This window comes from Photinus pyralis, unplaced genomic scaffold (assembly GCF_008802855.1).
Source record: "Photinus pyralis isolate 1611_PpyrPB1 unplaced genomic scaffold, Ppyr1.3 Ppyr1.4_LG5, whole genome shotgun sequence".
In the NCBI taxonomy this organism is placed as follows: domain Eukaryota; kingdom Metazoa; phylum Arthropoda; class Insecta; order Coleoptera; family Lampyridae; genus Photinus; species Photinus pyralis.
Genome location: NW_022170596.1, coordinates 18,210,360 through 18,233,988, shown reverse-complemented (window position 1 = coordinate 18,233,988; position 23,629 = coordinate 18,210,360). Strand labels below are relative to the sequence as shown.

At 34.4% G+C, this 23,629-nt stretch overlaps 1 protein-coding gene across 5 annotated transcripts in view; it reads left to right on the top strand.

Moving 5' to 3' along the window:
• Positions 1-23,629, top strand: part of LOC116171206 (sodium/potassium/calcium exchanger 3-like) — a 58,829-nt gene that overhangs the window by 14,878 nt on the left and 20,322 nt on the right. Inside the window, exons 1-2 of one of the 5 annotated variants that reach the window (XM_031487914.1) lie at positions 12,714-12,732; positions 13,087-13,185. The exons of 2 other annotated variants lie outside the window; for them this stretch is intronic. In XM_031487914.1, the coding sequence (XP_031343774.1) occupies positions 13,173-13,185 (13 nt within the window). In that variant the 5' untranslated portion in view covers positions 12,714-12,732; positions 13,087-13,172. Of the gene's footprint in view, positions 1-12,636; positions 12,733-12,873; positions 13,038-13,086; positions 13,186-23,629 lie in introns of those variants that run through there. 2 more of the 5 variants (XM_031487913.1, XM_031487915.1) reach the window with 2 other exon arrangements.

Below are 23,629 nucleotides of genomic sequence, written 5' to 3'. Positions count from 1 at the left end.
CCTAAAATTTTCAAAACTGCGCCTTACACGAAAAAGAAATGCGTTTAACTACTACGGTATAAAATTTATGAACAAACTACCAAACCAAATAAGATGCCTGCCAACAAAACAATTTCAAACCCAAGTGCGAAAACATCTGCAAAACAATGCATTCTACAGTGTAGAAGAGTACTTAGACTGTGATTTCGATATGTGTGGTTGAGTTTTCTGTTTGTTTGTCTAATATTTGTTTTTGTTGATATACATTAATCTTATTGTTAAATGTCTTTTTTATCTATACAAATACTTTTTTTCTCTTTTCGTGTATACATACCATTGTTATTATACAAGATTTGCAATTTGACGTGTGCAAACATATTTATACATTTGTACAGCACAAATATACATCTATCTATCTATCTATCTATCTATCAGGGTGTAATTTTCACTAGAAGTGCTGAGTGCACTCTCTTTAGGTACTCACTTTCCTTACTGCAAAAAAACCTTACTTGTATACCATTTTAGTACCTATACCATTTTTAATACGAATATTCATAAATTGGGTAAAGTTGCTGCACATTACGAATTTCTTTAGGATTGTGGAAATAACTGTAAAAAACAGAGCATTTTTCCTGTTTTTAAACTATTTCAACGTGAAATAAAAAAAATAATCAAATGTACTCATAGTATATTGGTATACTGCCGTTTGACAAAAGCAATTGTTCACGTTGAGTTGGAGAAATAAATGCAAAAACACTCGGAAAAACCAGCCCAGGATTAAGGGGGGGGGGCTTTGGGGTCTACAGCCCCAGGCCCCGCGCCTTAAGGGCCCCAGTCTAAGGATCTACTATTTATGATCTACAGGGTGGTGACTTGCGTAACGCATCATAGGGATTTCAATGTAAAATTCATAACATGCGATTATTGGCTCCCCAAATTATTTTAGAGCAAAAATGTATTAAGGTTTTTTGTAGGAAAAAATTTTTACGTCAATCAACCCTATTAGTTTTCAATTTTTTGCATAATAAAGACGGAAAATTGGAAAATAAAACCCCCATCTTTTTCAATAATCTGTGATGCCATGGAATTTTATAATACAAAAACTACGCCAATATCCGTCATGCCATGGAATGTCCGCTTAAAACAAATCAAATTCTATCAAAAAGTATTATATTTAGAACAGCGAATTCAACATAAAGAAAGACCAAATTACTAAAAACGGTTTCCTAATATAACAATTTACAATAAATGTTCGAATAAGTCACCATTAACTGCAATACAGTAACCAAGTCGATCATAAAAGCCATTTCGAACTGCTGCTAATTGATAACTGGATATCTTTTTGTTTTAAAAAATTCCATGGCATCGCAGATTATTGAAAAAGATGGGGGTTTTATTTTCCAATTTTCCGTCTTTATTATGCAAAAAATTGAAAACTAATAGGGTTGATTGACGTAAAAAATTTTTTCCTACAAAAAACCTTAATACATTTTTACTCTAAAATAATTTGGGGAGCCAATAATCGCATGTTATGATTTTTACATTGAAATCCCTAGGATGCGTTACGCAAGTCACCACCCTGTATACAGATTTTGTCTCCCCTTTTTTTAAAGCGGTTTCCTAGTATGTCATAAGATATTAATGTCTGTTTTGTGATTCTGAAAAATCTGTAGGTATTCGTATCCGATAAGCTTAACCTGTACTTTAGTATCAGTATATATAAGTATGTATCAGGGTATGTATTGTTAAGTGCGACATAAATTCCTCTTAAACAGCAGTCCCGAAATTAATGCGAATGCCCTTAGACTGGACTGTAGAGAAACACATTCTTAATATTTTAAAAGTAAGTTGGATTGGATTACGCATTGCACTTTGCATAGCATAAATTTTCGACAATAAAAATTAATATCGTTAAATTTGGCGTTTGTTGAAATTATAACCTATTTTGTATAGGAATATGGCCCCTCTAATATGTTTAGCCCCTGGCCTACTGAAACGTTAATCCGGCCCTGGGAAAAACACCACGGAGCAGGTATCCGGCCTGATTGTTTTCAAATTCAGATTTTCTTCAATATGTGAATGTAATTGAAGTATTGAAGTCGAAAATGTTTTTATGGTTACGGATTTGCAAACTTCTTTGTCTAGTTTTGGCGGCATATGAATCACTTGATGTCGTATGGAAAAGCTTTGTGAACATTTAATAACAATTATTTTTTTAAGTAATTCAATTAAAACATATCCCGCATCCACACACATTCTTAAATTGCATGCGTAGGAGGCAATTTAGATTAATCCACTCTCTCAAATTTACCTTAAAGGTCTATCTAGCATTTTTTTCTGAAGTCCAAGCTTTTGTACCATCAATAAAAGTCTGTTCCACCAATTTCTTACCAGAACGTGTTCGATACAAATGTATAGGCATTCAATTTAGGAAGCACGCGGTAGAAAGTGCCTATTCAAACGTATAAAACGCCATTAGAAATTTCTATAGCTAGGGCCTTTGTTTATTCACATATGTGAATAAACAAAGCTAGCTGGATAACACACCCATGATACTATGACCTGAATTGTAAATTACAAACGCATTCATTTCCTGTAATCTTCTCTTTTACGTTTGACTGACAATTAGGAACTAGCATTTTTAAAAAGTGCGCTATTACTAAGTTTTGTCAGTGCGCGCGTATGTTAGAGACGAAATTTCAGCACTCAAAAGTGGAAGAAACCTTATTTGATAGATATGACCTCTAATAAAAAATTTGCTGGAACAATTTGGGGCAGTACCTAAATTTTAGCAAAATCCGTATTTGTTAACTAGTTTCGTCGGGAAAACGACGTTGTTTTAATGCGCAATACTAAATTTAGTTATATTCCTGTCTTATTTGTTTAGCAGGATAACAATACAGTTAGGTAAACACTACTTAATTGATCTATTATTGGTACTATATCTACATCTACGTAATGTAAAAAGTAAGAAATATTTTAAATAATGCAGGAGAAGTTTACAATCAAGACTCCTTCAATAAAATAGACTTTTGTTATATAATTAAGTCGCTCGCTTGTTTGAAAAGGAAATTTCATCTTACTATTAACTGCTTCACAAAAGTGTCGACGGAACATGTTCAGTACAACACAGTTTCTTACAAGTGTTAAAACCATTTCATTCTCCACGTTTTTCACACTTTACAATAAAAATTCGTTGAGTGTTTCCATCTTTACCTTCTCTTACTTGTGGTCAGATGACTATTAGCAATTGGAAATTCCGAAAAAAGATCGATTTCACATACAGGAAACTTCCACGTTCCACTGCACCTCTATATATTCTACATGCAAATTATTTAACAAATTCCTCATCATTTTGAAAATTAATGTATGCTAAAATAAACAAATTAATTTTTATTATACCTGAATCACAATCTCCGTTTTAAACACTCAAATGCGTGCAAAAAAAAGGCCTTTAAAACACACGTGCTTTAAAGTTGCTTAGTAACGATACTTCAAGTATGACTTTTGATACTGTCACCTGGATGAAATAAAAAATCTTCTTAGGTCGCTTTCTGTAAATGCAGAATATTTCTTTGGCTTTTGTACCTATCCTTTGGTTGAAGCTTTCACAAACGCGCGTAATTTAGGGTATGCTTCCAAATCTGTTCCACTTTTGATCGCAGCATTGTTTGAAGTTTTGAATGAATGCACCAAAAGATAGAAGATTTAAATACCTTTGACATTTCTTTCAAATATGCCAGCATTATCGATGCATTTAAGACTTTATTCGTAAGTAACTTCCTATTCATCCATGGAAACAACTTTTCATATTCTTTATAATAGGCTTTACTGGATTTGGATTTTACACCTACCAACGTTTCTTTAGATTTTACAACAAGCGATTTAATGGACGGTGTATTCAACGGAAATCGTTTTATTCACAAAGACGATGATTTTTATAAGCAAACTTCAAGTGACATTTCCATGGCAATCGTGAAATTACGAACACCTAGCCCCCTTAGTATGTATTTGAGTATAACGTCAATATGATTTTATTGTATTTCCTATTTTTAAATTATACTGCAGGTGTAATAAATAATACTATAAGATACACGTGTATAAACTGGTCTTTAAAGCACTTGCAACGTTAAAGGTACTCCGCTTCGCGTCGTGCCATTAAACTCATTGCGCGTCCTTTAAAGACTTGATTATACACTTGTATCTTAATATACTATTATTTTAACGGATAGCGATTCAGAATTTGATCGTGGATGGATAGTTTGGACGTCAGCTTAATTAAAGTATCTAATTTTGCCTCGTTTAATGCCAAGAAGCGCCGAAGAAAAAATAGTAGTTATGTTCCTAAATGTGTTCAATAGATGTTCAAATTCATAACCTTATTACTCTACGTCCAGGGTGATACTTCCACATTGCCACAGCATTGCAGTAGTGATTTTTATCTATCGACATCTCATATTCTGGGTAGATTCTGAGATTTCTACTCAATTCCAGGAGGTAAAAAGCGTGCACATCGAACCTTTCCGACTAATTTGCTGAAGATACAGTAGCGGTGTCTTAATGGAAGCTAAACCGAGGCCTTTAGCTGGTTTGGGACCCTTTTCGGCAACTACATTTCGAAGGTGACAAATAGTACTGTTTAGTAGGTTTGAATATAAAATATTGAATACTCAAACGCTGATGGTTAAACATCGTTCTCTTCCAAGCCTACCGTTAAAAGTTGTAGCTGTGTAGTACAGTTATCTGCGACTCCAGGGACAATCTGTTGCGATATTATTTTATTTATTCGCTGAAGTTAGGAGCAAACACGATGAACCTCATTTCTGGGTTGCAGCCAGCTTGGCAAAACTTATAATAAAATAAAACCAAAATGCTTTTCCCCTTCTTTTATTTAAAATCCACGCCATCCACCTCTCACTTTCTCTAGCACCTCACTCCTACATGTGTTCTGTGATGTTCTTCTCCGCATATTCTACATTTTCTTTTTCTTCTTGTCTCCATTAACCATTTCTCTGTCATCCTTCATTCCCACAAATATTTTGGTACCCACTCTTTTACTAGCGGTGTATAACTACTACTTGCGCGTGCACTCTCTATCTTCACCCTCTGCTCTGTTGTTGTATTTGTGCACCCATATCCCTTTTTACCAACTCATTTTCCAGCGTTCCTTCTACTCCTCTCCTCCTTTCGGCATCCCCACGTGTGTATCTATTTCTTTCGTAATATTTTCCTCTTTTTTCTTCCCATATTCCTTGTGCGTTTATCCTTGTCAAGCATTCTCTCTATTGCCCCTCTGCTCGAATCTTACCGACCTGCGCTCAGACGCTATCCTTTCAATTTTTGTTTCTTCCTCTAGTATACAATTTGGTGACCTTTCGTTTAACCCTCATACCCATTTCTTCTTTGTACTTCTCCCAGTTCCTCCTATTCCTTTCACCCCCATATTTCAGTTCCATGAATAAGATGGATCAAATTAAATTTCAATATCATTTTTTATTTATTTATTTATTGTCCCTCTTGTTCTGTGTCCTCAACAGACCAATTACAGAATGACCCGCGTCCCGCAGAATGCTTTTACAGGTACCCCTGAAGAAGGTCTTAAGTTGTTCTATACTACTCCGGTATTTTTCTTAACGAGATTCTTGAACCTCCCCCCTTTCCTTTTCACTCGCCTTCCCAAATCTCATCATTCACGGACAGACGTGGACAGCATCGACTTTCCTATAAAGCTTGCATCGCTTTGCTCTGCCACTTAATAATTTCTAAGAACTAAGACTTCAAACATTTAGGGTGCCGAATAGCACGCATGGATCTGACGTTACTTAGAACCGAATACAATTTAAGCTAGTATACTGTCCTTTATCATGAATGAAACCATTATTTACAAACACGAAATTAAATTATCTTTAATAAATTCAACACAAAACAAATTATGTCATTACTTGCAGCAATTACCGTTAAATATTATAGAACTTAAACAGTCACTGCAGTTGCCCCTTTAGAAGTATAGAAGGACATTTAGGTACGTTTTGTAGGAAGAGTATTTGGTTATAATTCTTTGAAATGGTAGAGATTTATGATGTCTGGAGCTCTTTGCATTTCTCTCTTCTGCATGAAAACATCTCGTTTACTGTAATAATATCGATCGAATGCTCGAGTGAAAGCGTATTGTGGCAATGAGCTGCTGTATTGGTTGCAGGCTACAGATATACGTTCTTTACGTATATCCGTGACATAGCTAAAACTCGACGTATATTTCCCAATAATGTGAAACTACAGAGAACGTGTCTTTTTGACAGCAACGGCAAATGCAGAGAAAATTGGCGAAAATTTTTGCAAGGAAACCGTTAGCCATGCCCATAGGAAACCGCATAAGACACAAACTTGATAAGGGTAACATCGTGTTAGCTCTATTTGTTGATTTAAAAAAAGCTTTCGACTTAGTCGATCACCAGATTTTATTAAATAAAGTTTTAACGTTAGGTTTAAGGGGAAATTGTATTAACTTAATTAAATCCTACTTATGTAATAGGAAACAATATGTTCACTATTTAGATAGCAGTTCGCAGTGCTTAGATGTAGAAATGGGAGTACCGCAAGGGAGCGTGTTGGGGCCCTTATTATTTCTTCTGTATATTAATGACATTACAAAATACATAAACGGTGACATAAACGGTGACTTTTGTCTGTTTGCCGATGATCTAACGGTACTGTCCTGTGGCAATACTCATAATGTGGCTTTAAATAATCTAAATGCTTGTCTTACTAAGTTAATGTCATATTATTAATTACCAACAAGCTAATCTTGAGTAGTGATAAAACACGTGTAATGCAAATCTACCCTAAAAAAGTGCAATATATTGCAAGTACTCTGATTAGAGTACAACAAAGATCCATTAGGCAAGAAACATTGTACAAACTACTAGGCTGTAACATTGATTGTTCTCTAAGCTGGAGAGAGCACGTTGATATGGTGTGCAATAAAATAACGTCTAATTGCTTTGCTCTTAAACGTCTGTCATATATTTCAAATGTTAATGTAGCTAAAAATTTTTACCACTCCAATGTTGAGTCTATCATGCGCTACTGTGTCATTTTCTGGGGTGACAGTATACATAGCAAACGAGTCTTTGTGATGCAGAAAAGAGCAATCAGATACATGTTTAATTTAAGTAGGGACACATCATGCCGTAGTACTTTTATATCTAACGCTTTGTTAACTTTTCCGTGTATCTATATANATTTTTGCAAATCAACGGACTGTGGAATTTCTTTAGTTAACTAACAAATCGAATAGCTTCCGAGATTTAATAAGAAAAGTAGCTCTATAATCGGCCCTTGGCACTCGGATTAATAAAAATCATTCATTTTGGTGAAATAGAAGCATGAAAAAAGTTCACGCTGTAAAGAATCGATCGGTGCGACCCGATTTGCAAAATCATTTTTGGTTGTTTCGAAAACTGGCTTCAAAGTCAAAAGCTGATTTCTCGTGAACTATTAATCGGATTTGGACGTATTTTTTTTTAATGCACGGCTTTCCGAGAGCTTTACATTCGCCTATTATAGAGTTATATTTTTTTTGTTATATTTCGGGAGTTATTCCATTTGTTAACTAAGAAAATTCTTCGGATTTTGAAAAAATTCCAGTCCGTCGATTTGCAGGAATCATCGGGACAATTATTGGAAATGATTGTTTTAGGGTTATAATATGTATAAAAAAATTGAGAACGCTCTTGTACTCCCCCAGTTTGAAATACAAAGCATCTCTTTTTCTACTTGTTTATCTAATTAATCAATGAGTATGAAACCTACGGTGATCTGGGTTGTCATATTGTTTTGTTATCACAAGTAGTTACTAAATACGGATTTTCAAAAAGATCGATTGAATTTTCTTAAAAATAACAAAGTGTTAATTTTAGAGATTACTGTTTTTACATTTTCCCCTAAAAAACGATAACAGTTGGAAATGAGCGTTCCGGACCGCGTATTGGCATTCTGTACTATTATTCAGAGCAGCTCTGGTCTGATTCACAGTATACTATGGCTTCACGTTATACGCAATTTGATAATACATTATATACTGCGATTCAGAGCACCGATATGGTTTAGTGTTTGTTTTATTACTAAAATCAGCTAACCACTTGTCACACCAAACACTGTTAATATCTTCACCCGTTTTTTTTTCGCTTTAAATCCCTGTTCTACTAGTTCCAAATATTCGATTATTGAAAACGTATTCTCGTTACACATTTGAACCAATACCTCTTTATAGATCATTCTAGTCTCGATTTTAGTGCAGTTTGAGAACCTTGATTACACACAAACAACAAAAAATATACTTTTCTTGCAAAGGTAACAATAAAAACATACATCTTGTAAGTGTATGACAATCAAAAACCAATATTTTCTCCCGCGCGATGTGACATTCTTTCTGAATCACAGTATAAATTTGCTATATCGCAGTATAATTTGACTCAGGCCCACGCGCTTTATAAAGTGTAAACCATATCGGTGCTCTGAATCGCAGTATATAATGTATTATCAAATTGCTCTTAACGTGAAGCCATAGTATACTGCGAATCAGACCAGAGCTGCTCTGAATAATAGTACAGAATGCCAATACGCTTCCGGACCAACTGTATCTTATAGAAAATTTTATTTTAAACAAGTTCATTTCTATTCATTTTTTCCCTCAGAGCAATAGTTAACGGGATATTGGCAGTCAAATGTGAAAAAACACTACATTTTTTCTTCGTTTTTTGTTTATAACAATATCTTCCGGGCATTTCCTGCCGGGGGGACTATGATTTTCCGATTCAGCGGATTTTTTTACATAGAATACGCTTGGTTTCGTTCAGTGAAATGACAACATCCAGTTTATACTACTTTTAGAGCTAATTTGACTGGACTATAATCTTAAAAAGCAGAAATTGGTACAGCTCAAACCGAGGCTCAAACGGTTTGGAATGTGTATATACAGAGAGATTCTTTTAAGAGAATACAATTCCATTACGTATCTATTTAAATGACCACAACAAAGCATTAGGGAAAATAGCAACTTTTGACAAATGCCATCCAAAATGTTAAATACCCTTTTCCGGAAACCCACAGTGTGTTCCTTGCTTGATTATTTAGGTATCTTTAATTTTGTTGAGTCCAAAACTTAATAGTATCTTCATTAAAACATTTGAACAACGGAGTGGAAATACTACCACCACGGTGACACCTTCTTGACGTTTCAATTTCTGGTACAGAATGAGAATATGGCCTAAAATTTAGCATGCATATATTAAATTCTTGACCGAGGTCTTTATAATATTTGCACCAGAATATTCGTTTTCGGAGAGATTCGCCTCCTTAAAATTTACCCTATCCGTAATATTCGCGACAGAGATACATTAGCTCCACTTTCGAGAAAAATATAAGCCCTCCGAAATCGTCGCCCCAAGAAAGTACCACTCAAGGAATATTCACGTCAGGAAAATCCGCCCTCAAAGGAAATTGCATTTATGGAAGATGTGTAATCGATATTAATACGTTTTCGTATTCATTATAGGTACAACAGGAACGACATTTTGTCCACTGTGGGCATCGGTGGTAGAATTCAAGGTGGTTGCACGATGTCATTTTTCATCACGTTTTTTCATTATCGATGGGCTATATCACATTTTTTAAAGTAGGAAATATATAACTCACTCTCATCTCATATAAAATCCTCTACAATGAAAAATTTTAAAAAATATATGCGGAAGTCACTGCTAGAAAAACAACATAGGTCTCTCTACGCCCTTTTCTTTTTTTAGTTTTAATTTCATACACATAAAGTGATATCGGTCATTGGCTGACTAGGAACTTCGTTTAAATAAGCAAGGGTTAATTGGAAGAACAGATGGTAGAGTTTTCAACTACCAATCTGAACTTCGCCCTTTTGAACTTAACGGTGAGCATTTCCTCTTTGTCTATTTTTTTACTGCACCTGCTTTTCTGTTCACTGTTTTTTTCAATAAACGGACATTATTATTATATTATTATATAAATATTCTTTATTGATACAGACTTATATCGCGGAGTCTCACATCATTCAATAGTGTTTTTTGTTAATTGGTACCTACTGGTGCGGTTAGCGAGTATCAAATATATGGAATTCGCGACAGGTAGATAATTACATGACCCTCATCATATCAATTACAAAAATCTTTTACTAATTTACTTCGCAAACCACTTGAATTATTATTAGCATTGTGTATTAATGTAAAAATGAGAGACGCGTTTGGTCAGTTCATTCACATTATTTGAACGAAGACTTGTTTGGATAGATTGTAGGGGCCGATTTTCATAAAATCTTTACCATTTGTTACAAAAAGAAAAGCACATCAAATGCCAAGTTTGTCTTTTTAATCATTCTACATATAAATTCGACAAACTACAATGGAGTCCTTCATACTACGAAAAGCACATCATATTTCAACACGCTGAACTTTATGCCACTGTAAATATTTAAACAATGAAGTTTGACACATAGCAATCCTAGTTTTGGGAATGTTTCTATTTTAAATGTCTTTATTAAGATTAACGCAGCAATTGTTTTTTACTTTCCTCGCTAGAGAGGAAAATCACATTTTCTTCACCCTTTTCAGAGACGAAAGTAGTTGTTTCTAAAGTAGTTTCAAAAAAACAAATTGAATGGAAGTGAACTGTGGTACTTAAAAATAAGCCCGTACTACCCCTGTGCAAAATAGATTCTCTAAAAGAATGGTTGAAATAATCTATTGATTTATACTAGATGGGTGTAAATCTGGTCATTTTCAAGTAGCGAACACAACCCTAAAAATCATAAGGTCAAGATCAAAATTAATCCATCGTGAGTCCCAGCAAATAATTGTAACTCTGCGATCAATCTTTTTATCCTCACAGCAAGAAATAAAAGGGCTCTTTCCACTATCTTTAAACAACATACTCAAAATACAACCATGAAGTTTATTTTTGCTTATAAACTTGAGACCAGAATGGCAGTTAATTTAATGAATAAAATCTTCCAGTGAACAGAATTGGAAATCCTTCAACTTTATACAGTGCGAGTATAAAGTCCGGAAGTTTACTGTAATTTTCACATAAGGATCGTGTTTTGTTTTTGAGATATGACGTAAACGATAATTATTTTAGATTGGAAACACCCTACTTTTTTATACTGAATTTTTCTTGTTATTTTAAAAAAAAGTTACAGAAATAAAACGATGCTCAAAATTACCTTTCAATCAGAGTACGATAAAAATGATTATGAATCAAAATATCAAGGACTGTATAAATGTTTAAAAAATTAAGTAAAATATATTAACAGTTCCTCTCCCATCTCCCAACACAAACCGATACTCAATATTGTGCGATATAGATATTTTATGTTCAAACTAACTTAATTATAGGCGGACGACGATATAGGTTCTGTTTTATTATAAAACTGTGTCTTCCTTTTAGCATTCTTATTCGCAAACTCGTAAAAACGTTCAGGGGATCGTTCAATCCGAAACGATTGCTCCACGAAAGTATCAATTCAATTGAAGTACTAACACACACAATTTCAGGGGTAGGTACCCGTTAACTAAAAAACATAAAAGCTGGAGATAGAAAAGAACCCCTTCACGCGAAATCCTGCTATCTCAACCACTCGCTAGTCTGTCAATATGTCCCAAAATGGAAAAAATGTTCGTTTTTAACACAAAATGCATCAATTTGTCGTACCAAAAACATCTACCCCCTGAATATTTCAATTTCCAACCAATAGGCTGTTGCGACCGATCTGTACTTTAGTCTCCTTTTACGTAAACATGCATTGTCGTCTGTATTTTCCCGCCTTACATTATTAGATGTATAGGTGTAAGATTAAGAATTCAAAATCACCATACATTACCTAACGAGAAAAAATAGGGAAGAAGAAAAATCAAATCTAACCCACAAGAAACTCGGCACAAAAGAGCATTTTCTGCTATTCTATTCCTCTATTAATTAATCTAATAATTTTACTTTCTCCCCTTTTCGGCGTGTATTACTTATGTTTTGAAATTTTCACTTCCCTTTTTTTCATGGCAACCAAATTCGTTTTGCTTTAATGAAACGAGTGAACGGAACCTCCATAAATTATGCAAATTGGCTCAAGAAATTAAATTAATGTACGAAACCACAGATAAACATTTTCAAATTCTGTTGGACTGATGATCTCGTACGATCCATTCTATTAGTTTCAAAAAGTAAACATTTCTTCTTATTGAGGGTTATTAACCCATGAAATTTACTAAGTGATTCTTATATCTTCGGTATATAACGTCAATTAACTTAACCAATCTTATAAATTATACTAACCCCCTTATTTACGTCAATCATTTTATTATACATTTGCGTAGTTGCTTTTGGTACCTAATCTAATTATGTAGCACATTGCCAAAAAGGGTCGGGACAGCCAACTTGAGATGCATCTGCACCTCTTAGGAGAGATTATTTTTGAAAACCGAAATCTGCAGTGAATCAGTCATACGTTTACCGGTATACAGGTTTTCCAGGTACTGTGTGTATTACGACAAAAAACGTATGGGGAAAATTAGTCACGTTGAAGCCTCAAGGTCCTATGGTTATCGCATAAGATTATTACCTCAGTAATTCACATCACAGGTGGGTACGTAAAAAGTACCTGTGTACCTAGTGAGTGTTGCATTAACACTTACCTACTCATAAAACAGTCGTTACGCTTATATAACAAAATCGGTACGTTTCTTCTCATTTTTAACACTTTTCAGTTCTTAAACCTAAGCTACTTTTAATAGGTACAATGTTAAATGAGCATTTAATTATTAAACTTTCGTTAAATCCCCACTTAGAATCTATTTAGTTATTATACCTTATATTAATCGTTCATTCAGTCGATAAATACCAATCGAGTTGACGTTATTGTTTCTTTTCGAAAATTGCTTTTTGTAGAAACTCATTAAACGTTACCATTACCGGAAACCGTAAATTTAAGAAATTATTTTCGCGACGCTGCTGTCTTATTCCGATTAATTTAGTGTTAAGTAAGATGACGCGCGGATTCTATCAATTATTGTTATTCTCATATTCCAGAATGTCGGCCTTAATTGTGTAAAATGTTGTATTGTTATTTATTGACACGATACCTGTGACCTGCTGTAATTTTTTTGGATTTCGATATGGGAATAAGTCGTGAGTGTTAATTAATAATATATATATATATATATCATCTTGTAGATTTTGTTTATTTACTAAAATTCCTTGGGGATATTTTTAGTAACGGTAACTGAATCTATTTTGCATTCATAATGATTTGTATATGCATATATATTTTATGCTAGTGCATAAAGTAGTTAGTGACGTAAATTTCTGGGGTGCCAAAGCAGCACGTTAAAAAAATCATTGATATGTGGCATGTGTGCGTATTTTTCAAAAATCTGCACCAAGTGAGAGGACATTTAACTGATTTGGGCTCAGTCGTCATACCGGCTTGTTGAATTGTTATGAAAGTTTACAGAAAAGAACCGTGTAGATAGTATTTGTTTAAATTTATTTAACCAGGTTTGCTTGGCTGCGGTTTTGAAACTATTAGCTCATGGTATCCGTGTTCATTTTAGCAATGAGTTGATTTGCGATAAATTGGTACTAAGCACGTTTCCATCTTGAGCAAGTTTTGTCTGGCGAACGAATGAAAAATAGTATATTAAGATATAAGTGTATAATCAAGTCTTTAAAGCACGCGCAACGAGTTTAATGGCATGACGCGAAGCGGAGTGCCTTTAACGTTGCAAGTGCTTTAAAGGCCAATTATACACTTGTATCTTAATATATTATTTTTCATTCGTTCGTCAGACAAAACTTGCTCAAGATGGAAACGTGCTTAGTAGCAATTTATTATTATACTTGCAGTATAATTTAAAAATAGAAAATACAATGAAATCATATTGACGTTATACTCGAATACATGTCTAATTAAGTGGGCTGGGTATTCGTAATTTCACGATTGCCATGGAAATATCACTTGACGTTTGATTATAAAGATCATCGTCTTTGTGAATAAAACGATTTCCTTTGAAGAAGATAATACACCGTCCATTAAATCGCTTGTAAATCTAAATAAACGTTGGTAAGTGTAAAATTCAAATCCATTACCTAAAGCCTATTATAAAGAATATGAAAAGTTGTTTCCATTGATGAATAGGAAGTTACTTACGAATAAAGTCTTAAATGCATCGATAATGCTGGCATATATGAAGGAAATGTCAAAGGTATTTAAATCTTCTATCTTTTGGTGCATTCATTCAAAACTTCAAACAATGCTGCAATTAAAAAGCGCGTTTGTGAAAGCTTCAACCAAAGGAAAGGTACAAACCAAAGAAATGTTCTGCATTTACAGAAAACGTAATTAAGAGGATTTTTTATTTCAACCCCAGATGACAGTTTCAAAAGTCATACTTGAAGTATCATCACTTAGCAACTTTAAAGCACGTGTGTTTTAAAGGCCTTTTTTCGCACTCATTTGAGTGTTTAAAAAGGAGATTGTGATTCAGGTATAATAAAATAGTTATTTATATAACAAGAGCGCGAAGTTCAATTTCGCGCATTGAGACTGAAGGTATTTTGACGAGGCGAAGCCGAGTTAAAATATCAGTCAAATCCGCGAAATAACTTCGCGCTAGCGTTATATACAATATTTTTTCTACAACTGAACCGATTGTTAATTAAATTTGCTGTTTAAGTTCAATTTTGTCACGTGCGCCAAATACTTTTTTTCACTGTTGACGATTTCGTGCACGTTGTCAAGGGCAACCTTACTTATTAATTAACCGTTTAAAAATCTAGTACTTCGCGCTTCGAAATTCGTCAGAAAATGACAGGTTTTTTTGACAGTTGTAGAAAAAAATATTTTTTTATTATACCTTACCTGAAGATTAATAAAATCCTGGGCTCAATATTTGGAAATGCGGGTTATTCTGCATATTTAAACAACGCGTTTATTATAAGAGATAGAAAAAACCGAGGAAAAAACGTTAAATACAAAAGTTGTGGGGTTTATCATAAATCGCCAGAAACTTTAAAGTAAGAAACGAATGAATATCAGAATGTTAGTAAAAATGCAAAATTTGTTTATTTTTAATGGATCGTCCTGTAGGTATATTTTTCAAAAATTGAACACATCCTTTCTTTCTGATTTCGAAAATATATAATATGTTGATATTTGCTTTATTAGTCGTTTTTGAATGAACATCCTGAGTTTATTACCAATACCTACTTTATTTAAATTGGATAAAGACTACAGAAAATGTATTGGAAGTAATGGTGATCATATCCAACATTTGTAAATTTGGATTACATTTTGTTTATTTATTACTTATTATAATGTAAAGTTGATCTAGTTTATTTTCAGGGTAACAATAATTAATAGTAGGTAAATAATCATGGCCATTTGTTTTGTTCTCTTATAATAAACACGCAACGCCCTGTCTAAATATACAGAATACAGGAAACCTCAAAGCAACATAGCATCTCAGATGAGGAAATATACAAAATTGCATGAGCATGTTAATCAATTTCCGGAAATTGATTTATTGCCGTACATTTCTGTGTGTAGTAAAAATGAATTATCCTCTCCGGTTTATCCTCTATTATCTTGCTTATGAAGGCTTTGATGCATGTACGCAAATGCAAATTATCAATTTATTTAATTACAGCGTGTACTGAAGTGCTACACACTTTGCACTATTTAGTAAATATATAATTACCTCATTAAAAAGGTTTATAAATAGTTTAATGAGTGGCTTGTTTTCACACTGTGTGTGGCTACCTACCTACCCAACCAGATGGGATTTCTAAGCGTAGGTAAACGAAAATTAGCGTGGTTGATTAGTTTAATTTAAATACAGGGTATACCTGCGTCAATTTCGTCCGTCCGTGCGTCTGAGAGTTTGAGATCTCAGTACTCTGACCTCGTAGAAAGTCGCGTTTTTTTAAGGTTTCAAAATTCAATATATTTCTTATTCAGCTCCGTGAAGTTGACGGCACCCAAACCGATTTCTTTCCTTTTATAGGTGCGAATCGTTTGTTTATCGTTTGTTTAGGTTTGTTCAGCTATTTTTGACGTTTGTTTAGGCTGGCGTCTAACGAAAAGCAAAATAGGTTGTGGGTGCCGCCAGCTTTACGTCAGCGGCACCCATGGTGGGATTTTGCACTTTTATTGACTGCAATCGTTTGTATATCGTTTGTTTAGGTTTGTTCAGTTATTTCTGACGTTTGTTTAGGTCGGTGTTTTACGAAAATCGATATGGGTTTTGGTTGCCGCTTACGCGTAACAAAAGACCACATCACGATTGTACAGGTTCAATAACTACCCACAACCACATATTAGTCGATACCGATTTTATTGGCACACAGCTGCCATTCAAAAATCAGTGCGTTTGAATCAAATTCCAAAAACAATCAAAATATCTGAGTGTACTCATCAACTGCTTGGAGTGGTAGCTTTTCGCCCGGGGCACTACACTTGCTACAATCGAAGACTTGCGAGCGATTCTTGGGACCTTCACGATGGGGTAGTGAATAAAGTCCGTAAAAACATTTCTGGCATAGAAGAGATTGTCTCACATCTACTTTTTTACATTTAATAATAACTATTTCTGCAGTACTGTTATGTCATTTTGCATTGAAATAAAAAACTGAGGAAGGAGGGTACATACATAAAACGTACGCTTGTTGGGATCCAATTAGGCTTCTCAATGTGACCGACTTTTGCAGTTAATTGACATTTACGGTAAAATGAAATGGTTAGCTAGCTGTAAATCGTATAATATAACAAAGTCAAAAGCTACAGAAGAAACGAAAATTACATTTCATAGGTGGTAACCATGTTATATTTCTTAAAATGGTCTTTTTCCACTATACTTAATTTCATTCATTTTGCAGGTAGTGATACACATCCATTACCGTAGCAATCTCAGGTAGCAATAGTGTATAAAACTGTGTAAAACAACATTTTGAAATACATCTACTTTTCAGATTTCCTTTTAGATAGATGGATTTGGTATATAAGAAGTGATGAATCTGTCTGTAGTACTTTCAGTACACTATCCGCCAAAAAAATAAAAATTTTAATGTGTGTACGCCACTGCGCGTATGAACGTCCGCCATATTGAGAAGCCTAATAGGATCCTACCTAATAATACATAAGTTCCTTCCTTAAACCTTAGCCTTTTATTTTAACGGTTGTGAGGAATACTTTGCTGTTCTAATTAAAAAGTCATTATGAGTCGTTATGACCGTTACTGGCGAAACCTGAGACCCTCATCAAATGTCCTAAGACACCGATCTAAACAACCCTCAGCTGTGGCTAAACAAATGATATACAAACGATTGCAATCAATAAAAGTGCAAAATCCCACCATGGGTGCCGCTGACGTGAGCTGGCGGCACCCATAACCTATTTTGATTTTCGTTAGACGCCAACCTAAACAAACGTCAAAAATAGCTGAACAAACCTAAACAAACGATAAATAAACGATTCCCACCTATAAACATAAAGAAATCGGTTTGGGTGCCGTCAACTTCACGGAGCTTTCTTATTCGAATAGGTATCTGGAGAACGGAGTGTCGATACTCACAAAGGGGAACTGATACATCTTGAGATGCATCTAATGGTACATTCGACGTGGTCGGGTCACTAAGTAACGGAGAGATGATGCATTTTAGTATACAAAACGCAATTCGCAAAGAGAAAAGTGAAGTGAAGGTCTGTTGGAGGAGTAAAAACTTGTAATGTAAATAACTTCCGAACGAAGAGAATCCAGTACACAAAAAAAGAGAGTGATAGGTCTCATTTTCAATTTGATTGTATTAATAGTAACGGAGATATAAAAAATAACGTATTCGAAGAGTCTTAAGGGTGCTAACAAAGTAAATATAAAAGTTATTGCCTAGATGCATCTGTCGCAATAGTGAAACATAACACGAAACGTAACATTCGCTTACAGCATCGTTAGAGAATTACCCGTCATGTTATATTTATAGGTACATCTCGCGTATTTCCAATGAGGAAAAGTACGTCTGAAGACACGTTTTTAATATTTTTTAGTTTTTCAATCGCCAAGTATAATTCTCATGCCCACAAATCAGCCGTACTATTTCTTTTACCTGCATGTTTCATTTTCTTAGTTGAACCATTTCCACTGATGCGAAAAATTAAATGCGCTGTAAATGTGCATTATTCTCGCTCGCTAGGAAATACTCCTACATTTTGTTACCTAGAACATGGAATTACTGGTCGAACCATATATGTCCATGTTGGGCGACTGGGAAAATAGGTACCGAAAAATTTATACATCTCAGATTATGACCAACCATTTTAGTAGAGAGTTCTCTAAGAGAGCTTTGTGAAAACTGAAGAGTTGCTTCAAAATATACATGAGGAATTTGATCGAGAGATATTGAGATACTCAGCGCTAATTAAACAATCACTGTAAAGTTCTTTTCAGTTGACCATATGTGATGGTTCCGACCATCAACCATTCATAATCTGTAATAATAACAAATACAGATGTTATCACTCGTATTGTTTTACTCACCAGCTTGTTTAGGTAATTTGTGAATTGATTCTTGAGGGCAAGTTCTCTTACATCTTCGACAACATATTTTTCGTTGACTTGCAGTAAGCACAACCGAGCCGAATATGAACATCTTCTAAACGTGTGCACCTTTAAAAAACGAATGTATCAAAAGCTTCAAAAGTAAAGTTACATAATCCTTATAAAGTATTCTGTCTGAACGTACGTACCTTTGCAAAATATTGCACGTGCAACGACCCTCAAAAAGAACTGTCCGTCTGTCTGTCGCTACTAGATCTTTATCTTAAGAGCTACTGTTCAACGTTATTCCCTATTTGGTTCGTTATGGTGTTGAGGCTTGTAGCAAGGGAATTCTTTCTACGTTTATTACTAAAAAAGTTGTAAAAAACAATCGCGTGTCATAATTTTACACTTTGCTGTTTATTGTGTTTAAAAATACTATACGCTAAGGTGCTTCTTATAATATGAAACTGAAATGCCGGCCCGTGTGGCGCAGTTCAGTTTTAATTTTAGCTTTAGCTGGACTGTGGTGCTAAGGGTTCCTGGTTGGAATCCGGGTTCGGACATGGATATTTGTAAAAGTATATTGAGTTGGGTTGGCAGAGCAGCCCGCCCACTCAAAAAGAAAGGGAAAATAAAATAAAAAAATAATCAAATGAAAGTAGCACTTCAAAATATGGATTGCACATATGCAACGCTGCTCTCTTATTTGTGATCGTATTTTTACGAAATTTTAACAGAAGTTGCATCTTACAAATAGTAAATAAATGCACATCTCAAAAATGCATTTCTTGTGCGCAGATCTAACTTTCTTACCTGTGTACCACTGAAATTTTAGCTGTAGATGCTTCTTACAAAAAGAATTGAACACGCACGTCTAGGAATGCTTCCTAAGAAAATAAATGAAACGTACATAAAAAATATTTAATGGGTAATAATTATCTGTACCTATTGTGATCCAATTCTCCTGAAATACTAAAGACGCAGTCTGTTCATAAGAAGATTCAAATATGCTTTACTTATACAGGGTGATTCCTATAGTACCTGCCACCGTTTGGGAGCGTATAGGGGGTGTCTAGGGGAGTATTTTGATATAGGACACTTGGGGTCGGAAATCTAAAATAAGGGCGCCAGAACCAAATTTATCTTCTAGAATTTCACGCCTGTATGTAGGCAACCCAACCGACCGACGTTTCGCGCGGAGCGATGCAGAGCGAGTTAGCGCGAGGAAGCGACATGGGAGGGAAGGAGGAAAAACGACAGTCAAAAGCAATAACGTTTACAAGTGTTCAACGTGGCCACCGTTGTTCTCAATGCACTTCCTACATCTAGCCAACTATTATTATACTATTGCCATAGTGTTTATTCACTTGATACGCGTCGTTGCAGACGGGAATTCGTGGGTTTAAACAAAATTCTGATCAAGTGTCAGCCACACATCGCCGCCTGAGATCGCTCCGTGTGCACCGCCGGCCGGTTGGGTTGCCTACCTACAGGCGCGAAATTCCAGAAGGTAAATTTGGCTCTGGCCCCCTTATTTTAGATTTCCGACCCCAAGTGTCCTATATCAAAATACTCCCCTACGCACCACCTACACGCTCCCAAACGGTGGCAGGTACTATAGGAATCACCCTGTATTTTAACTTATTATTTACTTTTTCCAAAAGTTTTGCAAGTTGCAACGAATTGCAAAAACTGAGCTCCTATAATAGTAGGGGAGCTAGCACGAAATCCACTGAACGAGAATGATCAAAATTTTAACCGATAGAGTTCCATTTTGCCCTATCAGAGTATGCTAAAATCGATCGTCTGCCGCCTCAGGTCATATGACTTAAGGCGCTGCGGGTACTTCTTGCGGTACCAATTCTGAAAGGTTGTTTTTCGAAAAAATAAGTTATACACCAAATGAAAACGTTGATAATAGCTCTTAAAAAAATATTTAAAAAAATCGCGCACATTTGATAACTCCGTAAAAAAACAATTCTTGGTCGGATTTTCACGAACTTTCGACGGATATAACTAGGTTACCGTTGGATGAATGAAGCTGATTTTTTTACAGACTAATAATAGGTACAGCCAATGACTATGAGAGTGTTTCTTTTTTTAATTTTTTCTTATTCTTATAATGTTAAGATAATAAGATAATCTTATAATTAGAGAAAAAATTTAAAAACGAAACACCGTTAAGTCATTAGTAGTACCTATCATCAGTCTGTAAAAAAAATCAGCTTCATTCGTCCAACCGTAACCTAGTTATATCCGTAGAAAGTTCGTGAAAAACCGACTAAGAATTGTTTCTTTACGGAGTTATCAAATGTTCGCGATTTTTTTAAATATTTTTTTAAGAGCTATTATCAACGTTTTCATTTGGTGTATAACTTATTTTTTCGAAAAACAACCTTTTAGAATTGGTACCACAAGAAGTAGTACCCGCAGCGCCTTAAGTCATATGACCTGAGGCGGCAGACGATCGATTTTAGCATACTCTGATAGGGCAAAATGGAACTCCATCGGTTAAAATTTTGATCATTCTCGTTCAGTGGATTTCGTGCTAGCTCCCCTACTATAAGGGTACGGGTATGATAATACATCTCCAATGCAACTCCTCTTGCATAACTGTACCAACAAAATTGTATTTTCAAAGATGTTTTGAAAAAATGTTAACTTTTGGTCGTTTTATTTGTGGATGTAATTCTGCATAGGCGCGATATCGTTATAGTAGGTAAATCTTATATTCCTGATTGATTTTGTTTGTCATAATTGTTCACATTGTGTAATTTTGGATAATGATTTTTTAATCTGTTTGTATACGTTTAAAGTGGATAGATAATAGTGATTGTTCGATTAGGTTTACCTTCCAAATGGCTCTTTAAAAAAGGTATAAATAAGTCGATATTTTATCGTGGGTCTTCCGTTAATTTTGGCATTCAAAGTAAAGGCAAAACGTGATGTGCTTAGAACTGAAATGTAGAAAGTGCTGCTAAAAAATAATTGATTTTTATTAAGGAATAGAAAACAGTTACAAATAAAGTCGGTACTAATATCGGTACGCAAACCCTTTGAATGTTCATAGCATACAATAGGCTGTGAATAATTAAATGGCCTAAAATATTATCTATATTCTATATCCACTTTACGTTTTTTGTCCTATCTTTGTAACATTCATAAAATAGTAGACATCCAACAGTCGATGAGAGGAAAGGTCGTCACATACATTGTTCTGTTTATATCTTCCATGTGTGTTTTAATGATTTCATTTGGTTTTGGAGGATCAGCAGCAAATTGCCAAAAGATAGAAAGAGTTTAACTTCCTTCATTTTATAGCAGGTGTTAAATTGAGATTTTAATAGATTTAAACATAGACTATGGTTTAAATGAGTACAGGCTACTCATTTAAACATATTAAAACGTCAATTTAACACTGGTTTCAAGTAAAGGATCCCTCTTTATCATTTCGAATCGTTAAAGTGATCCTCTTAACCGCAACGGGAGGTAAACAGAAACAAATGACATATGTCATGTCATTCCTATTAGCAATGAGACGCGAAGTACAAAATAAAATTCAGTTCAGAACAGAAAACGTCAGTTTATTTGACGTCTATTAAATTCAGAATTTTTAGAAGCTTTATAATAATTTATATGACTTCCGACATAATAAAATAAAGTTATAAAGATTTTAAGCTACAGACAGACAGATCTACGAGCTTACGTGTCCACATTAAAAAAAAAACTTTCGTGGATTCAAGCGGCTAATTTCGGTCAAAACTATCCAACTCCATTTTGGTGTTGCCATTTGTATGCCACTGTTTAGATTAATCGTTAATATCTTTTTACTGTGGTTCCACAGAATTGCGTACCTAGGCATCTAAAAAATTATTGAGGTAACCTTCTTAACGAAATTAGTATTTAGAATGGACAGCATACTGTGAATTGTAAATCAATCTTAAGCTTATTAATATGTGTTGAAACATTGCTCGATATGTAATGCAATTGAATTTACAGACTTAAATTGTATATACAACCTCTATTTATTTTTAATGGATCATTGATTATTAATTATAGGTATACTAAGATACATTATGAAAATGGTTTAACAAATTTCTGTATTTTAGCCTTAAGCAAAGTTTATAAATTGCAATCAGACCGAAGGAAATACTTCTAAAAAGGTTCAAATTGGTAAATTGGACAACGAAGAGTCTTTACTTCCTACAAAACTAAATAGTGATATGAGCACTTGAGTTAATTTTTTAACTATACCAATTTGTCGTGAAAAATGTAGGTATAGGTACCTTTCATTAGTCTATGCTAACTGTTGTTATAAGAATCAATTTAAATTGAGTTTTAAGAGGTTATTAATTGCAGCGGTGTATATGTGGTCATTAAACTTAAGTTCCTGATAAGAATTAGGCAAGCACCTATACTTAGATAATTACCTACATTGCATTGCACACAAATAATAACATAGAACGGTGAACTTATTTCGATTATTCAATTATGGGCTAAATTAAAAGTAAGGGAAAGTGATATAGGCATATAGGTGACCAAGAAAAGTTGCAGTATCATGGGTAAAAGTGAATTTTTTTGCACCTTGTTGCTGTAAGATTGAATTAGTTTTTTGTAGAAAAGTTTAGCAATGGAAAATGGGAAAGAAGAAAATCTTTTTGCTATTAGTTTGACTTACGTTAGATTTTTTATCTACAGGATTGTATAGGAGAATATGCAATTTGTAGGTGTAATCGCTTAAATCAAATCTCCTCCTTCAATCTTTTTAACTTAAAAAAAAGACAGATTTTGTTGGAGTCTTCGGCAGTTAAAAAAATAAAAGAATCGAATCCCAAGCCCACAGATGTAACGTGCTTGATCTATCATAAAAATTCAGTCTTCTTAAAATGAGACAATGTATGGCCGATTCCTCTTTGCTTAATTATGATCGCTTATAATCGTTAGTTTTCCTAATTCGTAAGGTAAATACCGGAGTAGTATAGACCATCTTAAGACCTTCTGCAGAGGCACCTCTAAATAGCATTATGCGGGTCACTCTG